Source organism: Sturnira hondurensis, unplaced genomic scaffold (assembly GCF_014824575.4).
Source record: "Sturnira hondurensis isolate 20B ecotype Veracruz unplaced genomic scaffold, ASM1482457v3 Scaffold0017082, whole genome shotgun sequence".
Classification (NCBI taxonomy): domain Eukaryota; kingdom Metazoa; phylum Chordata; class Mammalia; order Chiroptera; family Phyllostomidae; genus Sturnira; species Sturnira hondurensis.
Window position 1 is genome coordinate 1,173,189 of NW_028089713.1, and position 21,564 is coordinate 1,194,752.

General features: G+C 50.2%; 1 protein-coding gene across 2 annotated transcripts; it reads left to right on the forward strand.

Moving 5' to 3' along the window:
• The first annotated feature begins 1,080 nt into the window (after positions 1–1,080).
• On the forward strand, positions 1,081–21,079 carry PM20D1 (peptidase M20 domain containing 1). 2 transcript variants are annotated; one of them, XM_037067231.1, is made up of 13 exons: positions 1,081–1,299; positions 3,928–4,014; positions 5,408–5,640; positions 6,063–6,149; positions 7,481–7,614; positions 7,923–8,042; positions 8,859–8,934; positions 9,292–9,353; positions 9,588–9,666; positions 11,623–11,694; positions 16,974–17,142; positions 19,505–19,604; positions 20,764–21,079. In XM_037067231.1, exons 1-13 carry the CDS (start codon positions 1,134–1,136, stop codon positions 20,885–20,887), a joined length of 1,509 nt encoding a protein of 502 aa, XP_036923126.1. In that variant the 5' UTR covers positions 1,081–1,133; the 3' UTR covers positions 20,888–21,079. The 2 variants fall into 2 exon arrangements, with proteins under 2 accessions (XP_036923126.1, XP_036923127.1); XM_037067232.1 differs by lacking the exon at positions 11,623–11,694.
• The last annotated feature ends 485 nt before the right edge of the window (positions 21,080–21,564 follow it).

The following is a 21,564-nucleotide window of genomic DNA, read 5'->3' on the forward strand; positions in this document are numbered from 1 at the left end:
CTCCTGGTAACCTCGGACTGGGAAAGTTTTCAATCCTTGCCTATCGTGCTCCCTATGGTCATCACATTAGCCTTCCTAACACATTATATACTCTTTAAGGGTTTGAAGTGCCTGTCAGCATCCACTCACATGCCGAATGGTGCCCATCAGGATCGAACAACTCAATGAAACAAACAACAACCACATAAATTATGAAAAAGGTGACTACGTGGCCCTCTGGTCTGACGACTCAACTAGTGGGAACAAGGAAAGCGTGATTCCTCAACCCGACTACCTCATCAGGGTAACCAGGAGGACAGAACTGCTCTGTGGGTTGGTCACACTCTCAGCCTGCCGGGCAATGACCAAAGGGGGTGAATTGTCAAAATCAAAACCACGTGGAAACCAGCCGTGAAGTTTCCCCCAGCAGGTGAAACCAGTTTAACCACACAGACAAGCTTAATGAAGCATAATTTGCAAGACTAACTTGACCTGGGTCATTTCTTGCTTATGCCTCTGAAAATCATAAGCAAAATCTAAACTGTTTCCCAAGGATGATATCAGGTAATCACTAAAAATTCTACTATTCTAACCAATCACTGTGAAGAATAGTCACTGTTTTTCTCGCTGTATAATTCCATGTTTTGGTTTAAATGCTCTTGGTTTAAAAACACTCTTTTTAGTGTGTACACAATAAGTTTTTACTCATTATTGCTACTCCAGTGATTGATTGGTTTTACTTTGGCTGTTTATGAACATTTGACAAGCTTCATTCGTTTTATTTTGTTTTCCCTCCACCCCCTTTATTTTGATTTAGTGTCATGTAGAAACAGATTTATCAGTATCTCAAAGCAGAAGATCAAGCACAGACATGACCTATCACATGCCTGGAGCCCTACCTACATTACCTTGCTCTACAGGGGCCTGCTAGAGAGTTAAGAAACCACAACCCCCAAAAGGCCTTGCAGGCCTGGATCGGTGCCTCCTCATATTTAGTCTGCCCACGGACCTAGACCAGTGATGATTGGCCAGGTCTGACACGAGGTGAAGCTAAGGTCATTGCTATAATTGGACCAGAGGCTGGGGCAAGACGGAGGCTGGGCGCTTGGGTTCAAACTCCAGCTGCAAAGCAGCTAGGAGAACTTGAGGGAAGTATGGCTCGGCGGTACTTTTGCACGGCCCTGGCTGTTCTGCTGCTGCTAGATGTCCCTGCTTTCTCCACATCCAAGGGCCTGAAGGGCAAGGAGCATCAGAGGGCCTCGCGAATTCCTTCTCAGTTCAGCCTAGAGGAACGAGTCACAATGAAGGAAACGCTGAAAGGTGAGCCTGGGTCCCCTTAGCCCACCTTTGCTCAAGTATCAGCCCCTCCCTCCTCCGGCCAGCCTAGTACTACCCTCTCCCCTTGCAGAGTGCCCACTACTCCAACTGGAACTCCGCTACACACGCAACCTAGCCCAGCCCTAACCTCCATCCACCCCCGCACCCCCACCCCACACCTGACCTCTGGGGACTCGGTGTCGCCTACCTAGGCTGAAAGGTCCAGCTTTGCCGGCAGGGCAGTCACCTGCCCTCGCCCCTGCTTGCTGTTTGTACTTTAGATTTTATTTATTTATTTCTAGAGAGGGGAAGTGAGGGAGAAAGAGAGGGAGAGAAACATCAGTATGTGGTGCCTCTGGCGTGCCCTCACCAGCAGCCTGGCCTGCAACCCAGGCATGTGCCTGGCCTGGGATCGAACCAGCAACTCCTTGGGTTGCAGGCCAATGCTCAAAACGCTGAGCCACACCAGCCAGGGGCTATTTGTACTTTTAACCTTTGAAAGTTTAAGTGTATATTAAATCTCTTGAGTTATTTTAAAACTAATTGATCTTAATCTTATCATCTACAGAGGCGGGAAATTGAGGTTTAGGTCAGTTCAATGATCTTCTCCAGGCCCCCGCGCAGCAAGGAGTGGGCACCCGGTGGGGGACGAGACCGTGCAGCTGCAGGGCCTGCTGAACACGAGATGGCTCCAGGAAGGAGGTGTTACTGAAGAGTGGCACATTCCTAATGTCTTCTCCCAATTAAAGGACAGCTCTCTCCTAGACCTCACACCAAGGCTTAAACTCATTTACATTCTGAATCTGCATTTTTCAGGAGAAAAAAAAAAAAACATGAGAATTTCTGTTGAGTGCCAGATCCTGTGGGGTAATGCCTTTTTCACCACTGGGCTTAGCTCCAGGTAGTGCATTACGGGAACCTGCCTGCATCAACATGTGCAGGCAGATGCAGAAGCCAAAAGCTCCTGAGACTGAAAGGGGACCGCGAGGGCTGGACTGATAGGCCTGGGAGGCAAAGCAGCCCGTTTGCAAAGCACAGTGTAAAGAGTCGCTGGGAAGGCACTGGGCAGCTGCTCACCAGAGTCTCTGCACAGAAGAAAGCAAAAGCTAGATAAGAACTTCAAGCAGGAACCTCAGAGCAGCGTAGCTTAGAACTGAACAGGAGACAAAACGCCAGAGTCAGGTCTTGGATCTGCCTTTCCTGTAGGCAGTTTATTTAATCTTTTTGAACCTCGGTTTCCCCTTCTACAGAGTGGGCTGTGATATTGGGCTGGTCCTTAGAAAAACGGAATACAGAATTCAGCCTGTTCTTCAGAGGCCTTCCCTTGACTTTGGGCTGCTCCAGGTGCATTTTTTCCCCACTGGGTTTTGAGGTAGCTTTCTAATCAAATAATCTTATAATTCACTGTGTTTCCCCTTCCAGTGGTGTTTGCATTTGATAAGGGAACTTTTTAAAAGACTATAAAGCCTTCATGACTCAAAGGGATGAGCATATTGGCAATTCAGGAACTGAGGCTTCTGGGTTGGGCAGATGAGATTATTAGGATTGAAGAGCTTGTCTGGGAGCTTCTACATCCACGCCTTACCAGCTATCGAAAGCTGGCCCTCACTGAGAGACCCGTGAGACACGGCGAGCCAGTCCAGGTGGGAGCGGCCCACTCACTGCACACAAAGCACGCAGAGCCTCATCCATGGAGGGACCCTGGACTGTGGGCTCCTGATTCGCCAAAGGGACGGTGGAGTCAGAGGCAGAGTGAGGCCTTAGGAAGCAGTTTATAGCAGCTTCCCACCCAGGGCAGGGTTCAAAATCTACTTTCCTCCACCTCTCCACCCCCCATGTTGAATTATATTTTCCTCAAAAAACAGTATCAGCCTCAACAAACCCAATAGGCCTGCATTTAAATTTCAGGTCTGCTGCTCATTTCTGGACAACCTGGAGCAACTTACCTCACCACTCTAAGCTTGTTTCCTCACCTTCAAATCAGGAAAAACAGCATCACCTACTTTAAAGGATTGTCTTTCCCTCCACAGTAAGATAATGAATGTAAAGGACGTTTCTCGCACAGTGACGTGGACAAACCAATGGCTGTTGTCACCTGTAATCCCCCACTTTTCCCCCTCTGCTGTTTTTCCTCATTTTGTTTTATTGTTGTTCTGCCTTTTCCCCCCACCTCTCCCCCACACCCAGACATCCCCACCCCTGCCCTGATCCCATCCCCCGCCTTGGTATTGTCCGCGTGTCCTTTATAGTTGTTCCTGAAAACCCTTCCCCCCATTATTCCCTCCCATCTCCCCACTGGTTACTGTCCATTTGTTCTTAATTTCAATGTCTCTGATTATATTTTGTTTGCTTGTTTGTTTCATTGATTAGGTTCCACTTAAAGGTGAGATCATGTGATATTTGTCTTTCACCACCTGGCGTATTTCACTTAGCATAATGCTCTCCGGTTCCATCCTTGATGACCCACTTCTTGTTACAGGAAAAACTCAGTTCTTGCTGATGCAGTAAAGAATTACAGATCAGCAAGTATACCACCATGCAAGCAGAATTTATCAATGATGCGTTCTCATGGAAGAAAATAGTCCTTTACTGTTCATCCTACCTAACACTCTGACTGCCCGTCTCTGACAGGTGCCATCCAGATCCCCACGGTGTCCTTCAGCCCCAGGGAGTCCAACAGGACAGCGCTGGCTGAGTTTGGAGAATACATGTATAAAGGTTGGCACAAACTGTGGAAAAGCAGTGCGAGAGTTAGCAGTGGGGCACAGTTCTTTGACAAGGTGATGAAGAGGTTTATTTCATGACTGACCAAAGGACAGTCTAATTCCCATGGGTCTCTTTTGAGTTTGTGCGTGACAAGGAGGGGAGGAAGGGAGAATCCAGGTGTTAGAGGGAAGGCAGAGGGGAGACTAGAGATCTGCCCTTTGAAGAACTAACGCATGTAGCTCTTGGGTTGGAGTTTAATACAATCCTTGCTCTTAATACGTGTTAGTCGATAAATCAGAAAGTAGGACTAGGAATTCTTTGTTCCCGTGCAAGTTTCCACAACTATGCCCACTGCTTCTCCCCCACCCCCACCTCCATACAAACACCTGCACACCTGCACACACAGACTTGAGCTATCACATCGGTCCTCTGTCCTCACTCCCACTGCCCAGGAGCTGCAGGATGGGTCAGGGTGGGGAGGAGATTTGGAACTCCCCACTCTCCATATAAAAAGCTCATGGAGAGCTGTAAGGCCACCTTCCTAAATCAGATAAAAAGTAGCCCCTCCAGAATTGATGGGGTGGGAGCAGCTGGGCAGGAGGCAGCAGTAGCCGCTGTCTAACCCTCTGGGACGGGTGGACCTGCCATTCACCCTCCTGCAGCCAGGCAGAGGCCGGCTGGAAGTCTTCACTAAATAGGAGGGGAACAAACAGAAACAAATGTACAGTGACAGTAAAGTAGACAAGCTGGCTGACAGAGCGTTTTCTACTAGGGGTTTTTTGTTTTCAGGTATCCACACTGGTATTTGTGGGTTCTTACAACAAATCTTGGTGGGAGAGCAAAGCTCTTCCCCCCATGCATCTCAGGCCACCTTTTGTAAGACTCATCTGTAGCCCGAATACTGACCCTGGGAACAGTCACACTCGGGCACAGAAGTGTGGCCTTGTGCTGAGCAGAACAATCTCCTACATGCATATAACACAAACAGTAGGAGTATTGTTTGGTTGTTTTTTTTTAAGAAATATCTCTGATTTTTCTATGTGAAAGGGTTATGTTTGGTTCCAAGTAATTTGGACACTGGAATCTACTGTACTCAGAATTTAACACATCCCTAGTTCACACATCACTGTAATGTGCTTGTAACAACATGTTCCATAGACCAGGCCTCACCGGGCAGTGAGCCACTGGCTGTCACAACAGTGGGGTCAATACATTGCAACAGCACATTACAGTACAGGCAAGACATGCTCAGAGACTGAAGCCAAATCCGAAATCAGACTGTCTTTGTCCCAGAAAGCTTCTTAAAGAAGGCTAACTTTTTTTTTAAGAGCAACCAAATGGTGGGAAAACCAAAGGAAACTTAAACCTGACTTTCTCTCCCTGCTTTTCATCCCTTCGCCTCTAGCCTTTCCTACAGTGTTCAGAACCAGCTTTATCCAGCATGAAGTCGTGGGAGAATACAGCCACCTGTTCACTGTCCAAGGCTCGGACCCACACCTGCAGCCCTACATGCTGCTGGCGCACATTGATGTGGTGCCTGCCCCTGACCAAGGCTGGGAGGTGCCCCCGTTCTCTGGGTTGGAGCGTGATGGCTTCATCTACGGCCGAGGCACACTAGACAACAAGAATGCCGTGATGGTCTGAAATGCTCTGTTCTCTCTGCCTTGGGGCCCTAAAGATCAACCCAGGATTGAGGGTACTCGGCTGACCCCTGGGAGGCAGGAAGTTATTATGGTAGAAAGAACCTGGGCCCCAGGAGACCTGGGTGCCAACCATCAGCCTTGATTTCTCAACGATGAAATAGGATTTAGACTAGATGACCCCCGGGGACCCTTTCAGCTCTGACATTGACAAATGTATACTCTCGTCCGGGTGGTAGAGGTTTTCCTTCCCTGCATGCCACTCCCTGGGACAATTTGAACTTGTTACTTTTGGAAAGAGCCCACCTGATGCTGATCCTAGTGGAGCCAGCCCTGCTGCAGCTGCTGAATGTCTCTCCCCACCTGGCACTCCCACTCAAACAATACCCTTTTTTCTCTCTGTTGTGCTTGTGCCCCTAGGCCATCCTGCAGGCGCTGGAGCTCCTGCTGATCAGGAATTATATCCCCCGGAGATCTTTCTACATTGCTCTGGGCCATGATGAGGAGGTAGAGCCTCTTCATCCTGCACCTACCTCGGGGACCCCCATTGGCCAGGGGCAGTGGAGGGGGCGTGGTCTTCACCCAGTCCAGTTTGCTCCCCAGCTGCAGGGTCTTCTGGATGTGGTGTGGTGGTTTGCCAACTTTGTGTACCTGTGTGCACAACTATCTAAGGCCCTTGACCAAAATGCAGATTCCCGGGCCCTATGTCATAGATCTGAATTTTTTTAAAGATTTTATTTATTTACTTTTAGAGGGAGAAAGGGAGGGAAATATTGATGTGCAAGAGATACATTGATAGGTTGCCTCTCACACACTCCCAACCGGGGACCTGGCACCATAGCCCAGGCATGTGCCCTGACTGGGAATCCAACCAATGGCCTTTGGGTCTCTGGGCCATCACTCAACCCACTGAGCCACACCATCCAGGTCTGAATTTGTTCGTAAAAGACTATTTTTTTAGAGCAGTTGTGTGTTCGCAGCGAAATGGAGAAGATACAGAGATTTCCCATACACTCCCTGCCCCTCACATGCACAGCCCCCCCCCCCCCCNCATGCACCGCCCCCCCCCCCCCCGTTATCACATCACCATTCCCCGCCAGGGTGGTACATTTGTTACAATGGATGGGCCTACACTGACATGATAATCACCCGAAGCTCATGGTTTACCTTAGGGTTCACTCTCACTGTTGTACATTCCACGGGTGTGACGAATGCATGACAACATGTAGCCGTCGTTATGGCGTCAGATGGGATTTTCACTGCCCTTTCAACCCGCTGTGCCTGCCTGTCCATCCCTCTCTCCCTCCGCCGGCCCCTGGCAGCCACTGATCTTTCTACTGTCTCTGTGGTTTTGCCTTTTCCAGAACGTCAGGTAGTTGGAATCAGACAGTTTATAGCCTTTTCAGACTGGCTCTTTCACTTAATGATATTCATAAATCTGAATTTTTAACTGATTTCTTAGTAATATCTAAGGTAGGCAGGCGGTCTGTCAACTAAACCTTGAGAAACATTGGTGTGATAGAAAGAGAACTAGCAGGGAGACCAATGAATACATTTCATTTCCAGGGACGCAGCTTACTTTGATCTTTAGCAAGTTACTTTATTCCCTGGGTCTCTGTTTCTTTATTTGTGAAATGAGGGGTGTTTGGCCCTTCTGGCTCTGACATCCCAGGAATCTCTGAGGCAGTACTGTCTAGAGCCTTCCCCCTCCCCTTTCTTCCAAGGAAGGAGCCCGGGCAGGGAGGCACTGGAGGCCCTAGCTGAGTGGGTGGGTCCCCAAGAACTGCCTCTGGAGGTCTCGCTGAGAAAGGCTGTGGCTCTGGGTTCAATATCTGCAGGTGTCAGGGGCAGATGGGGCCCAAAAGATCTCAGCCTTGCTCCAGGCAAGGGGTGTCCAGCTCGCCTTCCTCGTGGATGAGGGAGGCTTCATCACGGATGGTTTCATTCCCAGCTTCACGAAGCCCGTCGCCATGTGAGTAAAGTACCGGGCCCCAAACTTGGAAGGTATTCTCACCCATCTGAGATGTCTCCAGCCTGGTACCTGTAAGCCATGCTGAAGCAACTCTGTATTCTACTCCTCTTGCTTTAATTCCCCTGAGCTTCAACCTATTCTGGGCTCCCCCTTTCCATGCTCTTCTTAAAGTATGGATTTCTGTAGGTAACATGAAGCCAACCTCCCAGCCACCCCACCCCCACCACTGTGCAGATCAGCCTGCAGGCCTATGGGCTAATTCAGGGTGAGAGGAAAATAGAAGAGCCCTCTCTGATCCTTCCCCACAGGATTGCAGTCTCGGAGAAGGGCATACTTAACCTCATGCTGCAAGTAAACATGACGACAGGCCACTCCGCTGCTCCTCCAAAGGAGACGAGCATTGGCATCCTCGCTGCTGCTGTCAGCCGGTGAGCAGCCCCTGGCCCTGTGCCCTGGCACATTCCTGATGGAAGACCTGGCGCTTTCCCACTCTGAGTTTGAGGGGGCTGAGCTCTCTGCCCTGACTGGGCTGAGGAGTCATGGGCGGGGTGGGGTGGTGGGGCAGGCTGCAGGGAGGACAGAGCTGCCAGCACCCAGGCAAGGGTTAGAGGTCAGAAGGGAATCCATCTCTGTGGCATGCAAAGGCCAGCAAATAAAAGCCGGCTCAAGTAACTGGAACCGTCCAAGGTCCAGAACAGGAGTCAGAAATACAGGCTGGCAGTGACACGCACTGTCGAGTTCTCCACCTGCCCATCGGTGTGAGGACACAGGTAAACAAAGGCTGCTGGCAGTGGGCCAGGACAGCAGGTCCTATACCAGCAGAGCCTGCCTCTGCTTTTTGGGCTTGCCTTTTGGTTTTGTTTTTCTGGCAAAGTGGGAAGAACTGTATTTGTGGAATTAAATATTCTCAGGCTTTGTACACAGCAGTGGGCATACGGTGGTAGGGAAAACAGACAGTGCCATTCCTCAAATAACTCAGTGAGCGGGGGAGACTGACGATTCAGCCACAGAGCGGTAAGTGACTTGGGAGCGAGTGGGCACCCGGACTTGGACAGGCAGGCAGACACAGCTCCTGCTGCTGGAGAAGAGATGGTCTGGCTTGTGCTTTGAGATATTTGCATAGGTTACGGGTGGACGTGAATAGGAGAGCTCCTGGCCAGGCCTGCCGAAACATCCTGCTCTCTCCTTCAAACCTCTGGTCTTTGACTGGGGTTGGGCGAGTCTTGAGAACTTTTCTCTTCCAGACTGGAGCAGACCCCAATGCCGAACATGTTTGGAAGTAGGCCATTGACGATGACACTGCAGCAACTGGCTAACGAGGTGTGGGAAGAAGTCTCATGGGCTGGTGGTCAACTGTGGGAGACGGAGAAAGGGCGCAGGGAAGTAGCCTTAGAGCAGTAAGAGGGCCTACCGCTTACCAGTTCCCTGCCTGTCTCACCAGTCTCAGCCCCTGGATGAGCCAAGACGCAGCATCTGGCTTGTTCCCTGGGGTTCTCGGGTGCTGATCTGAGACCCTAAAACCCGACACCCCCAGGCGCCCTCTGGGAGCTGGTTCCCACTCATCCCTGAGGCTGCTGCCAAAGGCAGATCTAGAGTAGGAAGAGGCCCCGGCTACAGGTAGTTACCCTGTTGTTATGCTGGCCCCTCTGAAACCCTGCTGCCTGTTCTTCCTTGTAGTTTCCCTTCCCCACCAACATAGTCATGAACAACCTCTGGTTATTTGGGCCCTTTGTAAGCAGGTGACGTTTTATCTTTCCTTCCCTCGCATCCCCCCACCCACCACCCAATCCCCTCTCCTTGGCACAACTGGACCTGACTAACAATTGTCCTTCAGCCACCAGACACTGCATGCAATCCATATATAGGACATCCTCCTAGTCTTACAGACCTCCAAGGCCCAGAAAAGTGGGTGGCCCTCCGACCCATTTCTTCTCCTCATTTGACAACATCTGACCTTAGTCCTTCCGCTTTAGGTCACTGGAGAGGAGCCCTTTGACCAATGCACTGGTCAGAACCACCACGGCGGTCACCGTGTTCCACTCCGGGGTCAAGGTAACCCCCTCTGATTCCTCCCATATACCTCTTCCCCACTGTCCCCCAGCCCTCCACTCCTTGGCCTTACTCCCTGGGTCCTCCCCCTCCTCTGGTTGCACCAGGAATGGTAGGCGGGCCCAGTGCAGACTGCCTGCGCCATCAGTTTGGTGAGCCTCAAGGGCAAGCGTGCGAGCTGAGGTCCACAGACTCTCTGAAACTGCTGGTCGGATTTTGTATGTTAGAATTTCAGAGGGTGCCCACGCCCTCCCTCCAGTTCTCTGGGTTCTAGAAGACACACTGTGACACTGGTGTGAAGAGGGCTTACTTGGGAATTCATTCTTGTGACCTGTGCTCATTCAACATGTTGTGAGTTTGCCCGTTGTTATACCCGTGGTCTGTAGTTACACCCATTACATGGGTGTAATGCCCATCCTTATTTTTCCTTCAAAAATTGGGACAAAAAATATGCATTATACACAATGAAATATGGTACCTAGAATATTAGTCACGTAGACTAAAGGTTTCTAACCTGTCTGCTATCAAACATCTTTATTATTCTTCCTCATATTTTGAAAGATATATCCCCCTAACAAATTTAATGAATGATTAATATACTTTCCCCTAGTGTTACACTGAGTTGAACAGAGAAACTCACCTGCCATTTATAAAAGCTGTCACATTTGTGATGTGCAGAGCACTCAAAATGCGTCCATTGTCATTCCCCAGATACACTAGATACTGTGTAGCAAACAAATTCTCTATGAGGTTCACTTTTCTAGAAAAAAGTTTCAGGTGAATAATACTTTGATAAATTTTTATTCTAAGAACTACTTTTCAGCAAATTAGCCTACTTCCAGTTGTGCTCATTAGCACGGGTGTAGGCCTTTCTGAAGCTATGAAAGGAGTTAGACCATTCCTGTTATTGTAAGCACCACCACCAACTTCAGGTACATCGTTTACCCAGAACACAGTGTGGCCTTGTGAAGCTCTGGTGATCTGGAGCCCAGGTTGAGGAGAAGCGAATGGGACCTCGGGAATAATTCCTGGCTTACCTGACTGGTGTGTCCAGGGCGGCAGCCAGACCCCAGCTGTCTTCTCCAGCTACCTGGGATGCCCACCAAACTAATAGTACTGTGTCCTTGCATTTCTACAGTGTTTTTATCTGTTCAGAATGCTCTAACACTGTTACTCCGTTTGATCTTCCTGACAGCTCTATGAATATTATCGCCCCAACTGCCACTTGAGAAACACGTACAGGAAGGTTGTACTTAAAATCGGACATCCAATCTGTAGGAGCCCAGTTTTCCTGTCCCTGTCTGGTGCTTTTTGGCACCATACCAGTTCAAGGAAAGATAGGCAGTTGGGGAATCTGTTTTCTGATGGCCTTGAAGGAGGAAAAAAATCTTTCCACAGCTTAACTCTCTTCTCTGATTAGCCCTGGGTTCTTCCTGGTTAGGCAAAGAACAGAGTCAAATGTCACAGTTGGATGTGGGAAACCAGCAGGAGCGGCAGCACCACCATCAGGACCCCCTCAGGGTCCAGACACGCCAGGATGGGGCCTGCAGAGGCTCCGGGTGCCCTGCTCTGGGAAGCACTAACCTTTACCCTTGCAGAAAAGTCCAGGGCACCATGGGAAGAACAGTGCGCACAGCAGACTGCCAGGGCCGCTGCCCAGGGCCCAAACCAAGGTGCCCGGGTACCCCAGAGAAAGGAACCTCGCTCTGCGCAGTTCTCTGTGGTGCCCTCCAGCTCAAGAAGACAGAGGTCCGCCCTAAGGCAGAGACACTCCTCTAGCTCCGAACACAACTGCAGGCCAAGGGCCCAGGGAGGACACAGGACTGACAAAACATTAAGCCCCAGACTTCAAATCGAATCAGCTCCCTCTCCCCCTACTGGTGGTATAGTTGGCATTTCCTGGGCAGGGAGCAGGTGCAGGGATTTGGCTCAAGCCAGGGTTTGTGGTTCTCCCTCTAGGAGAATGTCATCCCCCCGGTGGCCCAGGCCATAGTCAACTTCAGGATTCACCCTACACAGACAGGCCAGGAGGTATGTGCTGTATTTTCCTGACGACTGATTAGCACCGTAAGTGTGGCCCTCGGGACCTGGGTTTAGCTGCAGTCCTGGGGCTGGCCCAGTCTCTCATTTGTTCAGCCAACATTCTGAAAGGCTCCCTGTGTACCAGGTACTTGGCCAGGGCAGGAGATCTCTTGTTTGGGGGAGCTTGGAGTCTGGTGGTGGGCAATGCGTACTAATGAATGATAACAATAGCGAGCACAGTGGGCTTGCTATGCACATGGCGCTGCCCTAAGACATGCACACACTCATTCACTCCCCACAACCACCCTGTGAGGTAGGAGTTGTAGCCTCCTCATTTAATGGGGAAGCTAAAGCACAGGTAAGTAGCCTGTCCAAGGTTATCCATCTAGCAGCCTAGCTCCAGACTCTGTGCCCTTTGCTTTAAGATACCACACTTGGGATAATAACAAATGAAAATAGGACCAGTCCAAAGAAGGGAACTGACACTACCCCAGAAGAGTCAGGAAGGTCTTTTCTGACCACTGGAAATTTGAGCTGGGATTTAAAGGACCAGTAGGACTTCACTAGGAGTAAGGCATTCAGAGAAAGGCTAAAGTAAAGCTAAAGAGTAAGATAAATTGGGGGAGAGTGGCTGGAGATGGGAATGGAGGTGCAGTTTGGAGATCAAGGCCTTGTGTATCATGCTGATGCCTTTGGGCTCTCACCTGCGGACACAAGGGTACTGTCAGAGGCCTTCAGACAGGACAGTGATCTGCTTAGATTTGCTTTGAGGGAGGAAATGCTGGTGGCAATGCAGAGGAAGTACTGGAGTAGGAGGGGACAGTTAGGGAGCCGTGGTGACATCTCAGGCAGTTGGGTATGAAGGGCTCCACGAGGTCGTGGTCAGAGGATGGAGAAGAGGTACCTGCAAAAAGTGTGAGAGATGATGAGGGGCAAGAAAAAGGTGGGGCGGCTCCAAGGCTTTTCACCTGGGTAGTTGGCCAGGTGCTGGTGCCTTTGACCGAGATTGAGGATTCGAGAAAAGCAAGTTCACAGAGAAATATAATGGTTCCAAAGGTTGAGAAGCCTGTAAGATATTAACAGGCAATTATAAATACCTCAGGTCCGGAGAGAGGATGAACTGGAGATCCAGGTTGGAGTGCTATTAACATAACTAAAACCCCTAGCATCAGTAAAATCCCACAGGAAGGATGCGTACAGTTACGGGCGAAGGAGGTGGAGACCAGAGCCCCTCAACGCTCTGCTACAAACATCAACTTAAAAATGTTACCAAGGAATGTATGCTGGAAAACTGTGACGAGTGCTATGATGAAAAGGAACCAGGTGCTGTTAGAGAATATAATGAGGAACCGGACCTTGAGTGGGGACAGGCACAGCTTCCTGGAGGAAGTGACGTTTGAGCTAGAAGCTGAAGGATGAGTAGAAGTCACACACAGTGTTCAACAGGCACGGGAAAGGCTGGCTTGTTCAAACAGCAGGCTGAATTGAACAGAGTTCAAAAGGTAAATCTGATCCTCCATAAAGTGATCAAAAGAGGCAACTGAACCACTATCGGATAAAGAGCACCTTCCAGAATTAAGCAGAGTGAGCAGTGGGTGGTCTCTGGCACAGATCATGGCGGGTCAGCCACACTTAGACGTCTGTGGTCCCTTCTCTCTAAGTTCTTTCCCCACAGAAGGTTTTTGTTCTGCCACACAGGGTGGGAGGCCTACCCTCTGCAGGGGGTGGCGGAGCCAGGTAAACAGCCTGCCCAGAGTCACCGGCATTCCAGGGTAGCTGGGACGGGTGTGAGCCCTGGGCTCTGCTGCTTTTCATCAAGTGCCAACCTTTGAGCTCTCCCTGGGGGCTCATTGGGCCAGGAAATCACTGAGTTCCCCTCACTGAGCTTCTTTCCACCAATTTTTTTTCCAGCCTCATTCCCACCCCATGCCCTTTCCAAGGACTTTCCACCAGCTGGGGCTTTCATCTCCCCAGGCTCTGGCACCTTTCCCTCCTCTGCAGTCCCATGCCACAGCGGCCTTCCTTCCCAGCCTATCTGATGAAAGCCCTGGAATCCCTAGGCCCATCCTGCCCACCTGGCCAGTGAGGAATGGAAAGCCTCCATCATCCTGAAAGTGCACAGCTCCCTCCGTCCGTCACTCGGCTCCCTCATGCCCCAGTTCCGTGCATCAAGGACATGACCTGCTGGTCTGAGGGCTGCGGGTTCTGAACCCTGGGCTGGTCCTCTGGGAACACAAACAGCTCCCAGATTCCTCTTCCTCCGTCTTTGACTGGTCTCTCCCATGTTGTGGGTACAGATAGGGCTCCATGGTCTAAGAGGAGCAAAGGTCTTCAGAAATGTGATAGGCCACCACATGGAAAGGGAGATTTGTTCTGAATGAGCCTCAAGGGTTAGAAATAAGGCCATTGGAAGATGCTCCACTTAAAGGAGGGTCTTGGAATGTGGAGCCTTGGCTGGTAACGAGCTCCTGAGAGACTAGATGTCCACGCGCCTAAAAGGTAGTACAGAAGATTCCTTCCTTCCCTCTCCCCTCCCCTCCCCAAGTGTGCCAGAGTGGCTACTTCCCAGGGCATTCTTATAAGCACTTGGGAAAGTGATGATGTGACAAGATTCCCACTCCAGTGGAGCTCACGGTCTAGTGGGGAAGACAGCAACCAGTAAGTAATCAAATGAGCAAAGGGATTTCTTTAAAGAGATAAGTATCACAAAGAAAATTATAAAGTAATGCATCCCAGAGTGATTTTGGGGTGGGGTGGAGGTGGAGCAGTGAGCAGGTGTAAATACGGGGGCCAGGCCCCTCTGAGGAGCCATCGACGCTGAGGCCCGTGAAGGAGCACAGACCCGGGGAAAGCATTCTGGTGGCAGGAGCACAGGCCTCTAATTTGCACACGGGTGAAGTCCTGCTGGGTGTTTATGGTGCGCCTAGCACTAGATCATGTCCTGTGAAGTATAAGCAACACCAAATAAAATTGGACTGAGATGCTACAGAAAGCCACATCTCAGTCATTGCAGGAAGGCATTCATGACTGAGTTGCTCAAAAGTAGAATGAAATGCAACACGTGATGGTGAGCTTTCTGCCACTTCCAGTGGCAGAAGTGTCATCCAGAGGCTGGATGACAGCCTGTCGGGGATGTTCTAATGAGACAGGAGCTGGCCTTGCAGCAGGGTGGAAACTGGACTTACCAGTTTGTAAGTGTCTGTTATCCTTGCTTTCAACAAATTGATGGTGCACTTGAGAGGAAAATGTATCTGCACCTAAAACAGAACAGGCTGCCTTTGTGGGAATGTGCTATCAGGACTGTAGGAGTTTGGACAAATGAGAGATGAATGTGCCCTAAAGTAACTCGGGCGTCCCTCTCACCACTGTCAAGCCTCTCCTTCTGGCCCTGTCCCTGTGTTTCTGCTTATTGCCCGGGACAGTCCCTGCATTCTAAACAGGCAAATAGCAGCTAACACTTGTTGAGTCTATACTGTATGCCAGGCACTGGCCTAAGGACATTACATGTATTCCAGTAATGGTCACAAGCACTGACCAGGTAGACGCTGTTAATATCTACATGTTAACAGATGAGCGAGCTGAAGCTCAGAGAGGTTAAGGAGCTTACCCAAGGCGACACAGCCACAAGTGGCTGTCGGAGGCACAAAGCTTGGTGTTCGCCCCAGTTTCCATGCACACCCCTTCCAAGTTCAGACTGCCTTCTGCTGGTTCCCCATCGGCTTCATATCCTCCTTTCAAATTCTGGCTCAACATTCATACCATTAAGGAATTCATTTTAAATGACCACCTCCCTCTTGCTAGCTCTCCCCTTACCACATCACCTGTAGGTGTTCGGAAGCAGTTAAGCGTTGTCTTCTTGATGTCAGACAGACGGGGTACAGACACCCTGCCCGGCAGTGCTAACTGTGTAACCCTGGATGAGCCACCTACTGGGACAACTCCCGGTACTGTGTTTACTGGTCCACATCTTTTAAATGTCGTGCATCCAACATTCCTTACGTGCCCTGAGTGTTCTTGGTACTGGAAGCACAGAACGAGGCAGACCCAGGACTTGCCTCGAGACTGAGCTCTGCGGCCACTCACTGAAAGGGGCTCGATCTGTGCACCCTCTTCAGTTTCGGGGGGCAGGAGTCTTAAGTAATTCAGGTCAGAGGTGCAGCAGGCACTGTCCCGACCCCCCTCAAAGGGAACAACTTCAGGAGCCTGCCGGTGGTCAAGGACAGGTCACAACTGTGTACTTTTGTATTAGAGTATTGGGGACATGAGGACTGGAGTGAAAAGAAGCTCTGAGTTGACTGCCCCCCCCTTGAGCAGGATAATGGTTTGGCTCCCATACATGGTGGTCTCTGGGCCAGAAGTAGGAACCCCCATTTCCCTTCCAAACTCAGCTCCTAGTCTGCTCCCGGGGGACACTGACCTAAGAGGGGTGCTCAAGATAACGCCCGTTTAGGTGACCCCCAACTCTGGGGCACACTCCTATCTAGGAAGAGACATGTCTAAAGCAACTGCCCATCCTGCGAGTTGAAACTAGGCCGGGGGCTTTCCCCGCCTGGCTGGGTGGGTTGGGGGCTGCCCCAAGCCCGCCTCCTGGTCCATTCCCACGCGGCTCCATGTGACCTGATCTTTGGGGTCTGGTCTACATCCTGACAGAATTTTTGCTGGATTCAGCTCTAGTCATTTCAGACTGAATTTCTGGGAGCTTCCTCGGGTTCCTTCCTGAGGAAAGGAGGCAAAGAGGGTTTTAAAACTTCAATACCACTTCCCCAACTCCTGGCTTTTTGTCTGTGTTGAGCTCATCTTCCTGGCTCCAGTGCAGCTGGTTACAAACAGGAAGCAGGAGTGCCCAGAGAGGGGAAAGCAAAGTGGGTGACCTGTTCCTCACCTGTCTGACTATCCCAGGTTGTGGTGAGCTCATCACATCTATCCCCTGCCTCAAGATGGTTGAGATTTGCATTCTGCTGACTCTTGCACAGTCTCACTCGGCCCATGGCTCAGCCCAAGGGAAAGACCCATCTTTCCTGATTGTCCAGTTCCCGGCCTGTCTCATAACTGTGCTGCAAGTCTCCCAAGCACGTAACCTAAATTGACTGTGCTGCAGCTCGCTTTCCAGGAAGGCCCAACTCTTCTGTCTGCTACAGCCAGTTGGCTGGTACTGTGTCCCAGTGCTAAAATGAGTCTGTAACTCCTGGGCTCTGCTGCGCTCAGGAGGAATCAGAACTGTTTAAATTCCATAGTACTTGGAGAGCAGATCCATAAGAAATCAAACTCGCTTTGTGTCCTCCCTGGAGGTCCTTGAACTAGCCAAGAACATTGTGGCTGATGACCGGGTCCAGTTCCGCGTGTTGGGTGCATCTGATCCCCTGCCTGTCAGCCCCTCGGATGATCAGGCCTTGGGCTACCAGCTGATCCGTCAGACCTTACAGTCCGTCTTCCCAGAAGTCAACATTGTTGTCCCAGGTAATGACTTCATCAGCTATGCCCGAGGGAGGGGGGGAGGGGCTGGAACTGTTTCCTATCCAACAGCCACCCCCACCCCAGCTGTTGAGCCTGAAAACAGCTGGCTGTTTCCCCTCCTGATGGGACTGGAACCATATCCCTCCACCCGCTTCCCTGGAGTGGAAGTGAGAAAGCAAACAGGAAAGGAGCAGAAACAATAAATTAGGTCAGGTCAAGCCTGGTTCTTGTTTAACCTAGACCAGAGTGACTGGAGGAGAGGATTGGCTCAGACACCCCCTCCCCTGGAAGAGTCATGGAGGTGGCCGAGCTCCCCCCCAGTCTGGGTCTGGTCCGTTGTAGGATACAGCTCAGCAATGGAACTCAGAAACCCAACGATACCTCCCGGCCTACACCATTTGCATTTACCCCTTCTCTCCCAGCAGCAGTACCTCTATGCCCTTCTCTGGCCTTTAGCTCACTTTCCAGACCTATGCTGTGTAGACAGTGGTTCTTGAATTTAACAGATACAGAAGTTCCCCCTAGGGAACTTATTAAAATGCAGATTACCTGCACCTGCATTTCCGAAGAGTTGAGTTAACCAACTCTGGAGAGGACCTTGAAATCTGCATTTTAAGCAGATACACCAGGGGATTCTGACACCAGATGAGGACTGACCACACTTCGAGAATCTCGGTCTGTGGTTTGAGAAACATTCCAGTGCTCAGAACTGGGTCCACTTCCTTTTTATCTGGGCCAAATCATGGATTCCTTCAAACATTGTCTAAGCTTTTACTCAGGACCTGCCCTTGTGCTAGGCATGGGTCCTGAAAGAGCTTACTGTGAAATTCTACATCCACAAACTCAAGCATGAAAAAAAGCAGCCTTGTTTTTTAAATCGACTTAAATCTGACAATAATCCCCACTCCTCAAAAAATTCAACCTTCCCCTTGCAGGTGTGACTCAGGGGACTGAGCATCAGCCAGCAAACCAAAGGGTCACTTCTGCTTTGATCCCCAGTCAGGGCACATGCCTGGGTTGCAGGCCAGGTCTCCGGTTGGTGGCACAAGAGAGGCAACCACACACTGATGTTTCTCTTGCTCTCTTTTTCCCTTCTCTTTTCTCTAAAAATAAATAAAATCTTTAAAAAAGCAATCCAACCTCAGACACTCCTGAGGCCCCCAAAGCCCCACCACTCCCACCTTGAGTCAGGCCCTCCGGATTTTACGTGGCAGCAGAGCATGCCCCGTGGGCGGGGCATCGGTACACGTCGTTACCTCTGGGACATCCACTGTCCTGCTCACAGGGTCACTTCGGGTTGGAGATTTCCTCCCAGTCACTCCCTGGCCTGAGTGGAGAACGGATTCTTGCCTCTAGATCTAAGATCCCACCTCCCCGAAGACATCAAGCCACGGTCCCCTCTGAGGTCCTCCACTTCCTCTGACTTTGGTTACAGAGCAGGGCCGGGTCCCTTCCCGCCATCCGGGAACCCTGGCCTTCACCGTCCCATAGTCTCCTTTCTAGGCCCTAAAAGGCCTTCTATCTTATCCTCTCCTTTCTGGGGCATCTGCCATAATCCCACCGACAGTTAGGCCTTTACAGGAAAAAAAAAAAGGCTGCTATCAACTGACAGAAATCTCCAAAGCAAGGAATTGTGAAGGGCCTAGTTACTCCTCTGAAGTGATGCTCCAGCGGGTGTTTTCCCAAAGCACACTCCTGTCGGGACAAGGCCCAGCCCCACTGGGGAGTCGGGCGAGCTGCCTCAGGACAGCAAGGCACCGGAGAGTGTCCTGGGACTGATTTTCCCAACCTGAGGTTCCATGCTCAGAAGACAGAGGGTGAGAATAACAGAAAGTTATGTTCCACTTAAAGAAGATTGCATTTTATAGCAGTCAAGTTCCCCAGAGAGTGTTTATTTTTGATCTATAATCATGCAGAAGAAAGCTGGGGCACTATAGAAGTGATATTTAGATTTCTGGATACTACAGGGGTGGGCAAATATAGGTTTACAGTTGTGAGTACACGAAACAGTTTACTCTCGTATTATTATTTATTCTTACATTACGTATTTTTATACAAGTATCTATAACCCTACTTCTGCCCACCCCTATAGATTTCTCAGGCAGACTGACTATGGGTGTGACATGAAGGCACTGGCCTCCCTGGTCATTGTCGTGGAGAGAGGACACTTAGCTTTGGGTCATTCCGGGGCGGTCTTACTAATGCATCAGGGAGGAGCTTCCGTGTCTGGCTGAAATGGTGTTTCGGCCAGGCTCTGAGGCTGGGTGGGCTGCGTGGCAAATAGAGCTGCAGGCTCCCACCTCCGACCACGTCCTTGGCTTGGTCGCTCACCAAAGCCCCCTTCCTCTTGATCTTTCACTCCTAGGTATTTGTATCGGCATCACAGACAGCCGACACTATTCAAACCTCACCACTGGCATCTATCGGTTCAACCCCATCTATCTGCAGCCTCAGGACTTCCTCAGGTGAGTGAGCAGAAGAATTCTGATGTGACTGACCTGTCCCCTTCCCACCCCTTTCTCCTGAAAGTCCACAGAATGAGGGAAGGCCAGGGTTTGCACTAAGTAAAATGGAGACACTGTAGAACCCAACTGGCCAGCTTTCCTCACCGCCAGAGTCTTGCCACTCCCCAGAATGTGTGGTAATAGGCCACTATTTTTCAGGGATGGAGATTTGAAAAGACAATTAGAGAGAACCTTGTAGAAATAGGGCGCTTGAGTGCTAATCCCAGCTCGTCCTGCCCTTGGGAGAGTGTTTACCCTCCAAACCTTGCTTTCTCCCCCAAGAGGGGAGTTTCCAGAGCTCTTGATGGCCACCTGCTTTGGATTCTCAGAAGGAAACACAACAGGAACCTAAGGCACACTCACCATTTTAACTGCTGTGTGTGGTTACTACCTTGTGGGTTCTTCAGCACATTTGAAACCTGGGCCGTGCGAGGGTGACTTCCGTTTACCTTGTCGTGTCCAAACCTGATATCCCCACAGCAAGTCAGTTGCCAACAGAAGGAAACTATTTAAATATGAGCCAAACAGCTTTCATAGTTTTTATTTATTTTTTGGTTTCGTTTTAAAGAAGGGGCAGGTAGTTAGCTCCATATCTTTCTTCATCTTTGAGGTGACTTGGTTGTGTGTTTTGTGGGGTGCAGACGCAGGCCGTGGGCACGAGGTCTGATGGTGCAGGTCCATGGGGAAGTAAAGGAAGTGCCGCAGGCAGTTGCCCTCCCTAACCTCCTGGGCCCCTTGTCATGTGGGGGTGGGTGGGAGCCCTGCTGGCTTAGAGATAAGTCTAGATAGGGGCCCCGGCCTAAGAGAAAGAGACTTAGAAAGATCCTTTCTCTTCAGAGGAGAAGTTATCGAATGGTTCCAGAGCAGGAGATGATTTTGAATTTCCCAGGGGTTCGTTTTCATTCCCCCCCACTGTTGTTTGCCATGGGCTCAGATCCGCATATGTCATAGGAAACCTCCCTTCTTACAAACGGCCTCCCCCTCCTTGCCCACTTCGTTCGTTCCCCAGACGGTCAAGGCCGGTGGCTTTCAGGTCTATGGGGTGGGGCGTGCTCTCCAATGACACTTGTGCTTCAGCAGTGGGCTCTCTCCTTTCCTCCCCCAAATCTCTTTCCCTCAGCTTCCATGGAATTAACGAGAAAATCTCAGTCCAAGGCTATGAGACCCAGGTGAAATTCATCTTTGAGTTTATCCAGAATGCTGATGCAGACCAGAGGCCAGTTCCTCACCTGCACGAATTGTGAGGTCCAGGAACAGCTGGACCGAGTGTACCTGACTCTGGGCCAAGACTTACCCTAGGGAAAAAGCCAATGTTGATGAAACTTTGGATCAAAATCACATTGTAATCCTAACTGGGTAACTCAGTTGATTAGAACATCATCCTGATACAATTGCTGGGTCAGTTTCCACGCATAGACGAATCAACCAGAGAATGCATAAATAAATGAGGGCAACAACAGATCAATGTTTCTCTTTCCCCTTCCTCTCTCTCAATCAATCAATCAATAAAAAATAACTAAAAACAAAAACAAAAACGTTGTAATACATCACCACCTGCCTTGCTCACTCCTAAATTCACCCAAGAACTAGGTCAGGGTCAGCCAGCAGGAGTCTAGCTTTGCCCTTCCCCTGCCTCAACTGACCAGCATTTCCTGCCTTCTTGTCCTGTCTGAGAAGGTATGTGACTTGTCTGTCCAATGCTGGTTATATAACAGTGCCACATTCCAGGACTGACTTACCAAATGTGCATTTGAAAAATCTTAACCAGATTTTACTTGCTGAAAGTACTTACCTTAGGGCACTCTTGCCAGGCTGCCTCGGCCATAGCTTACATGCTTCTTCTTGCTGTAACTTTCTTTCCCTTTTCTCCCCTCTCTTCTTGGATTATTTAGCTGGCTCTTTGTCTCTCCTCTCCTGCACC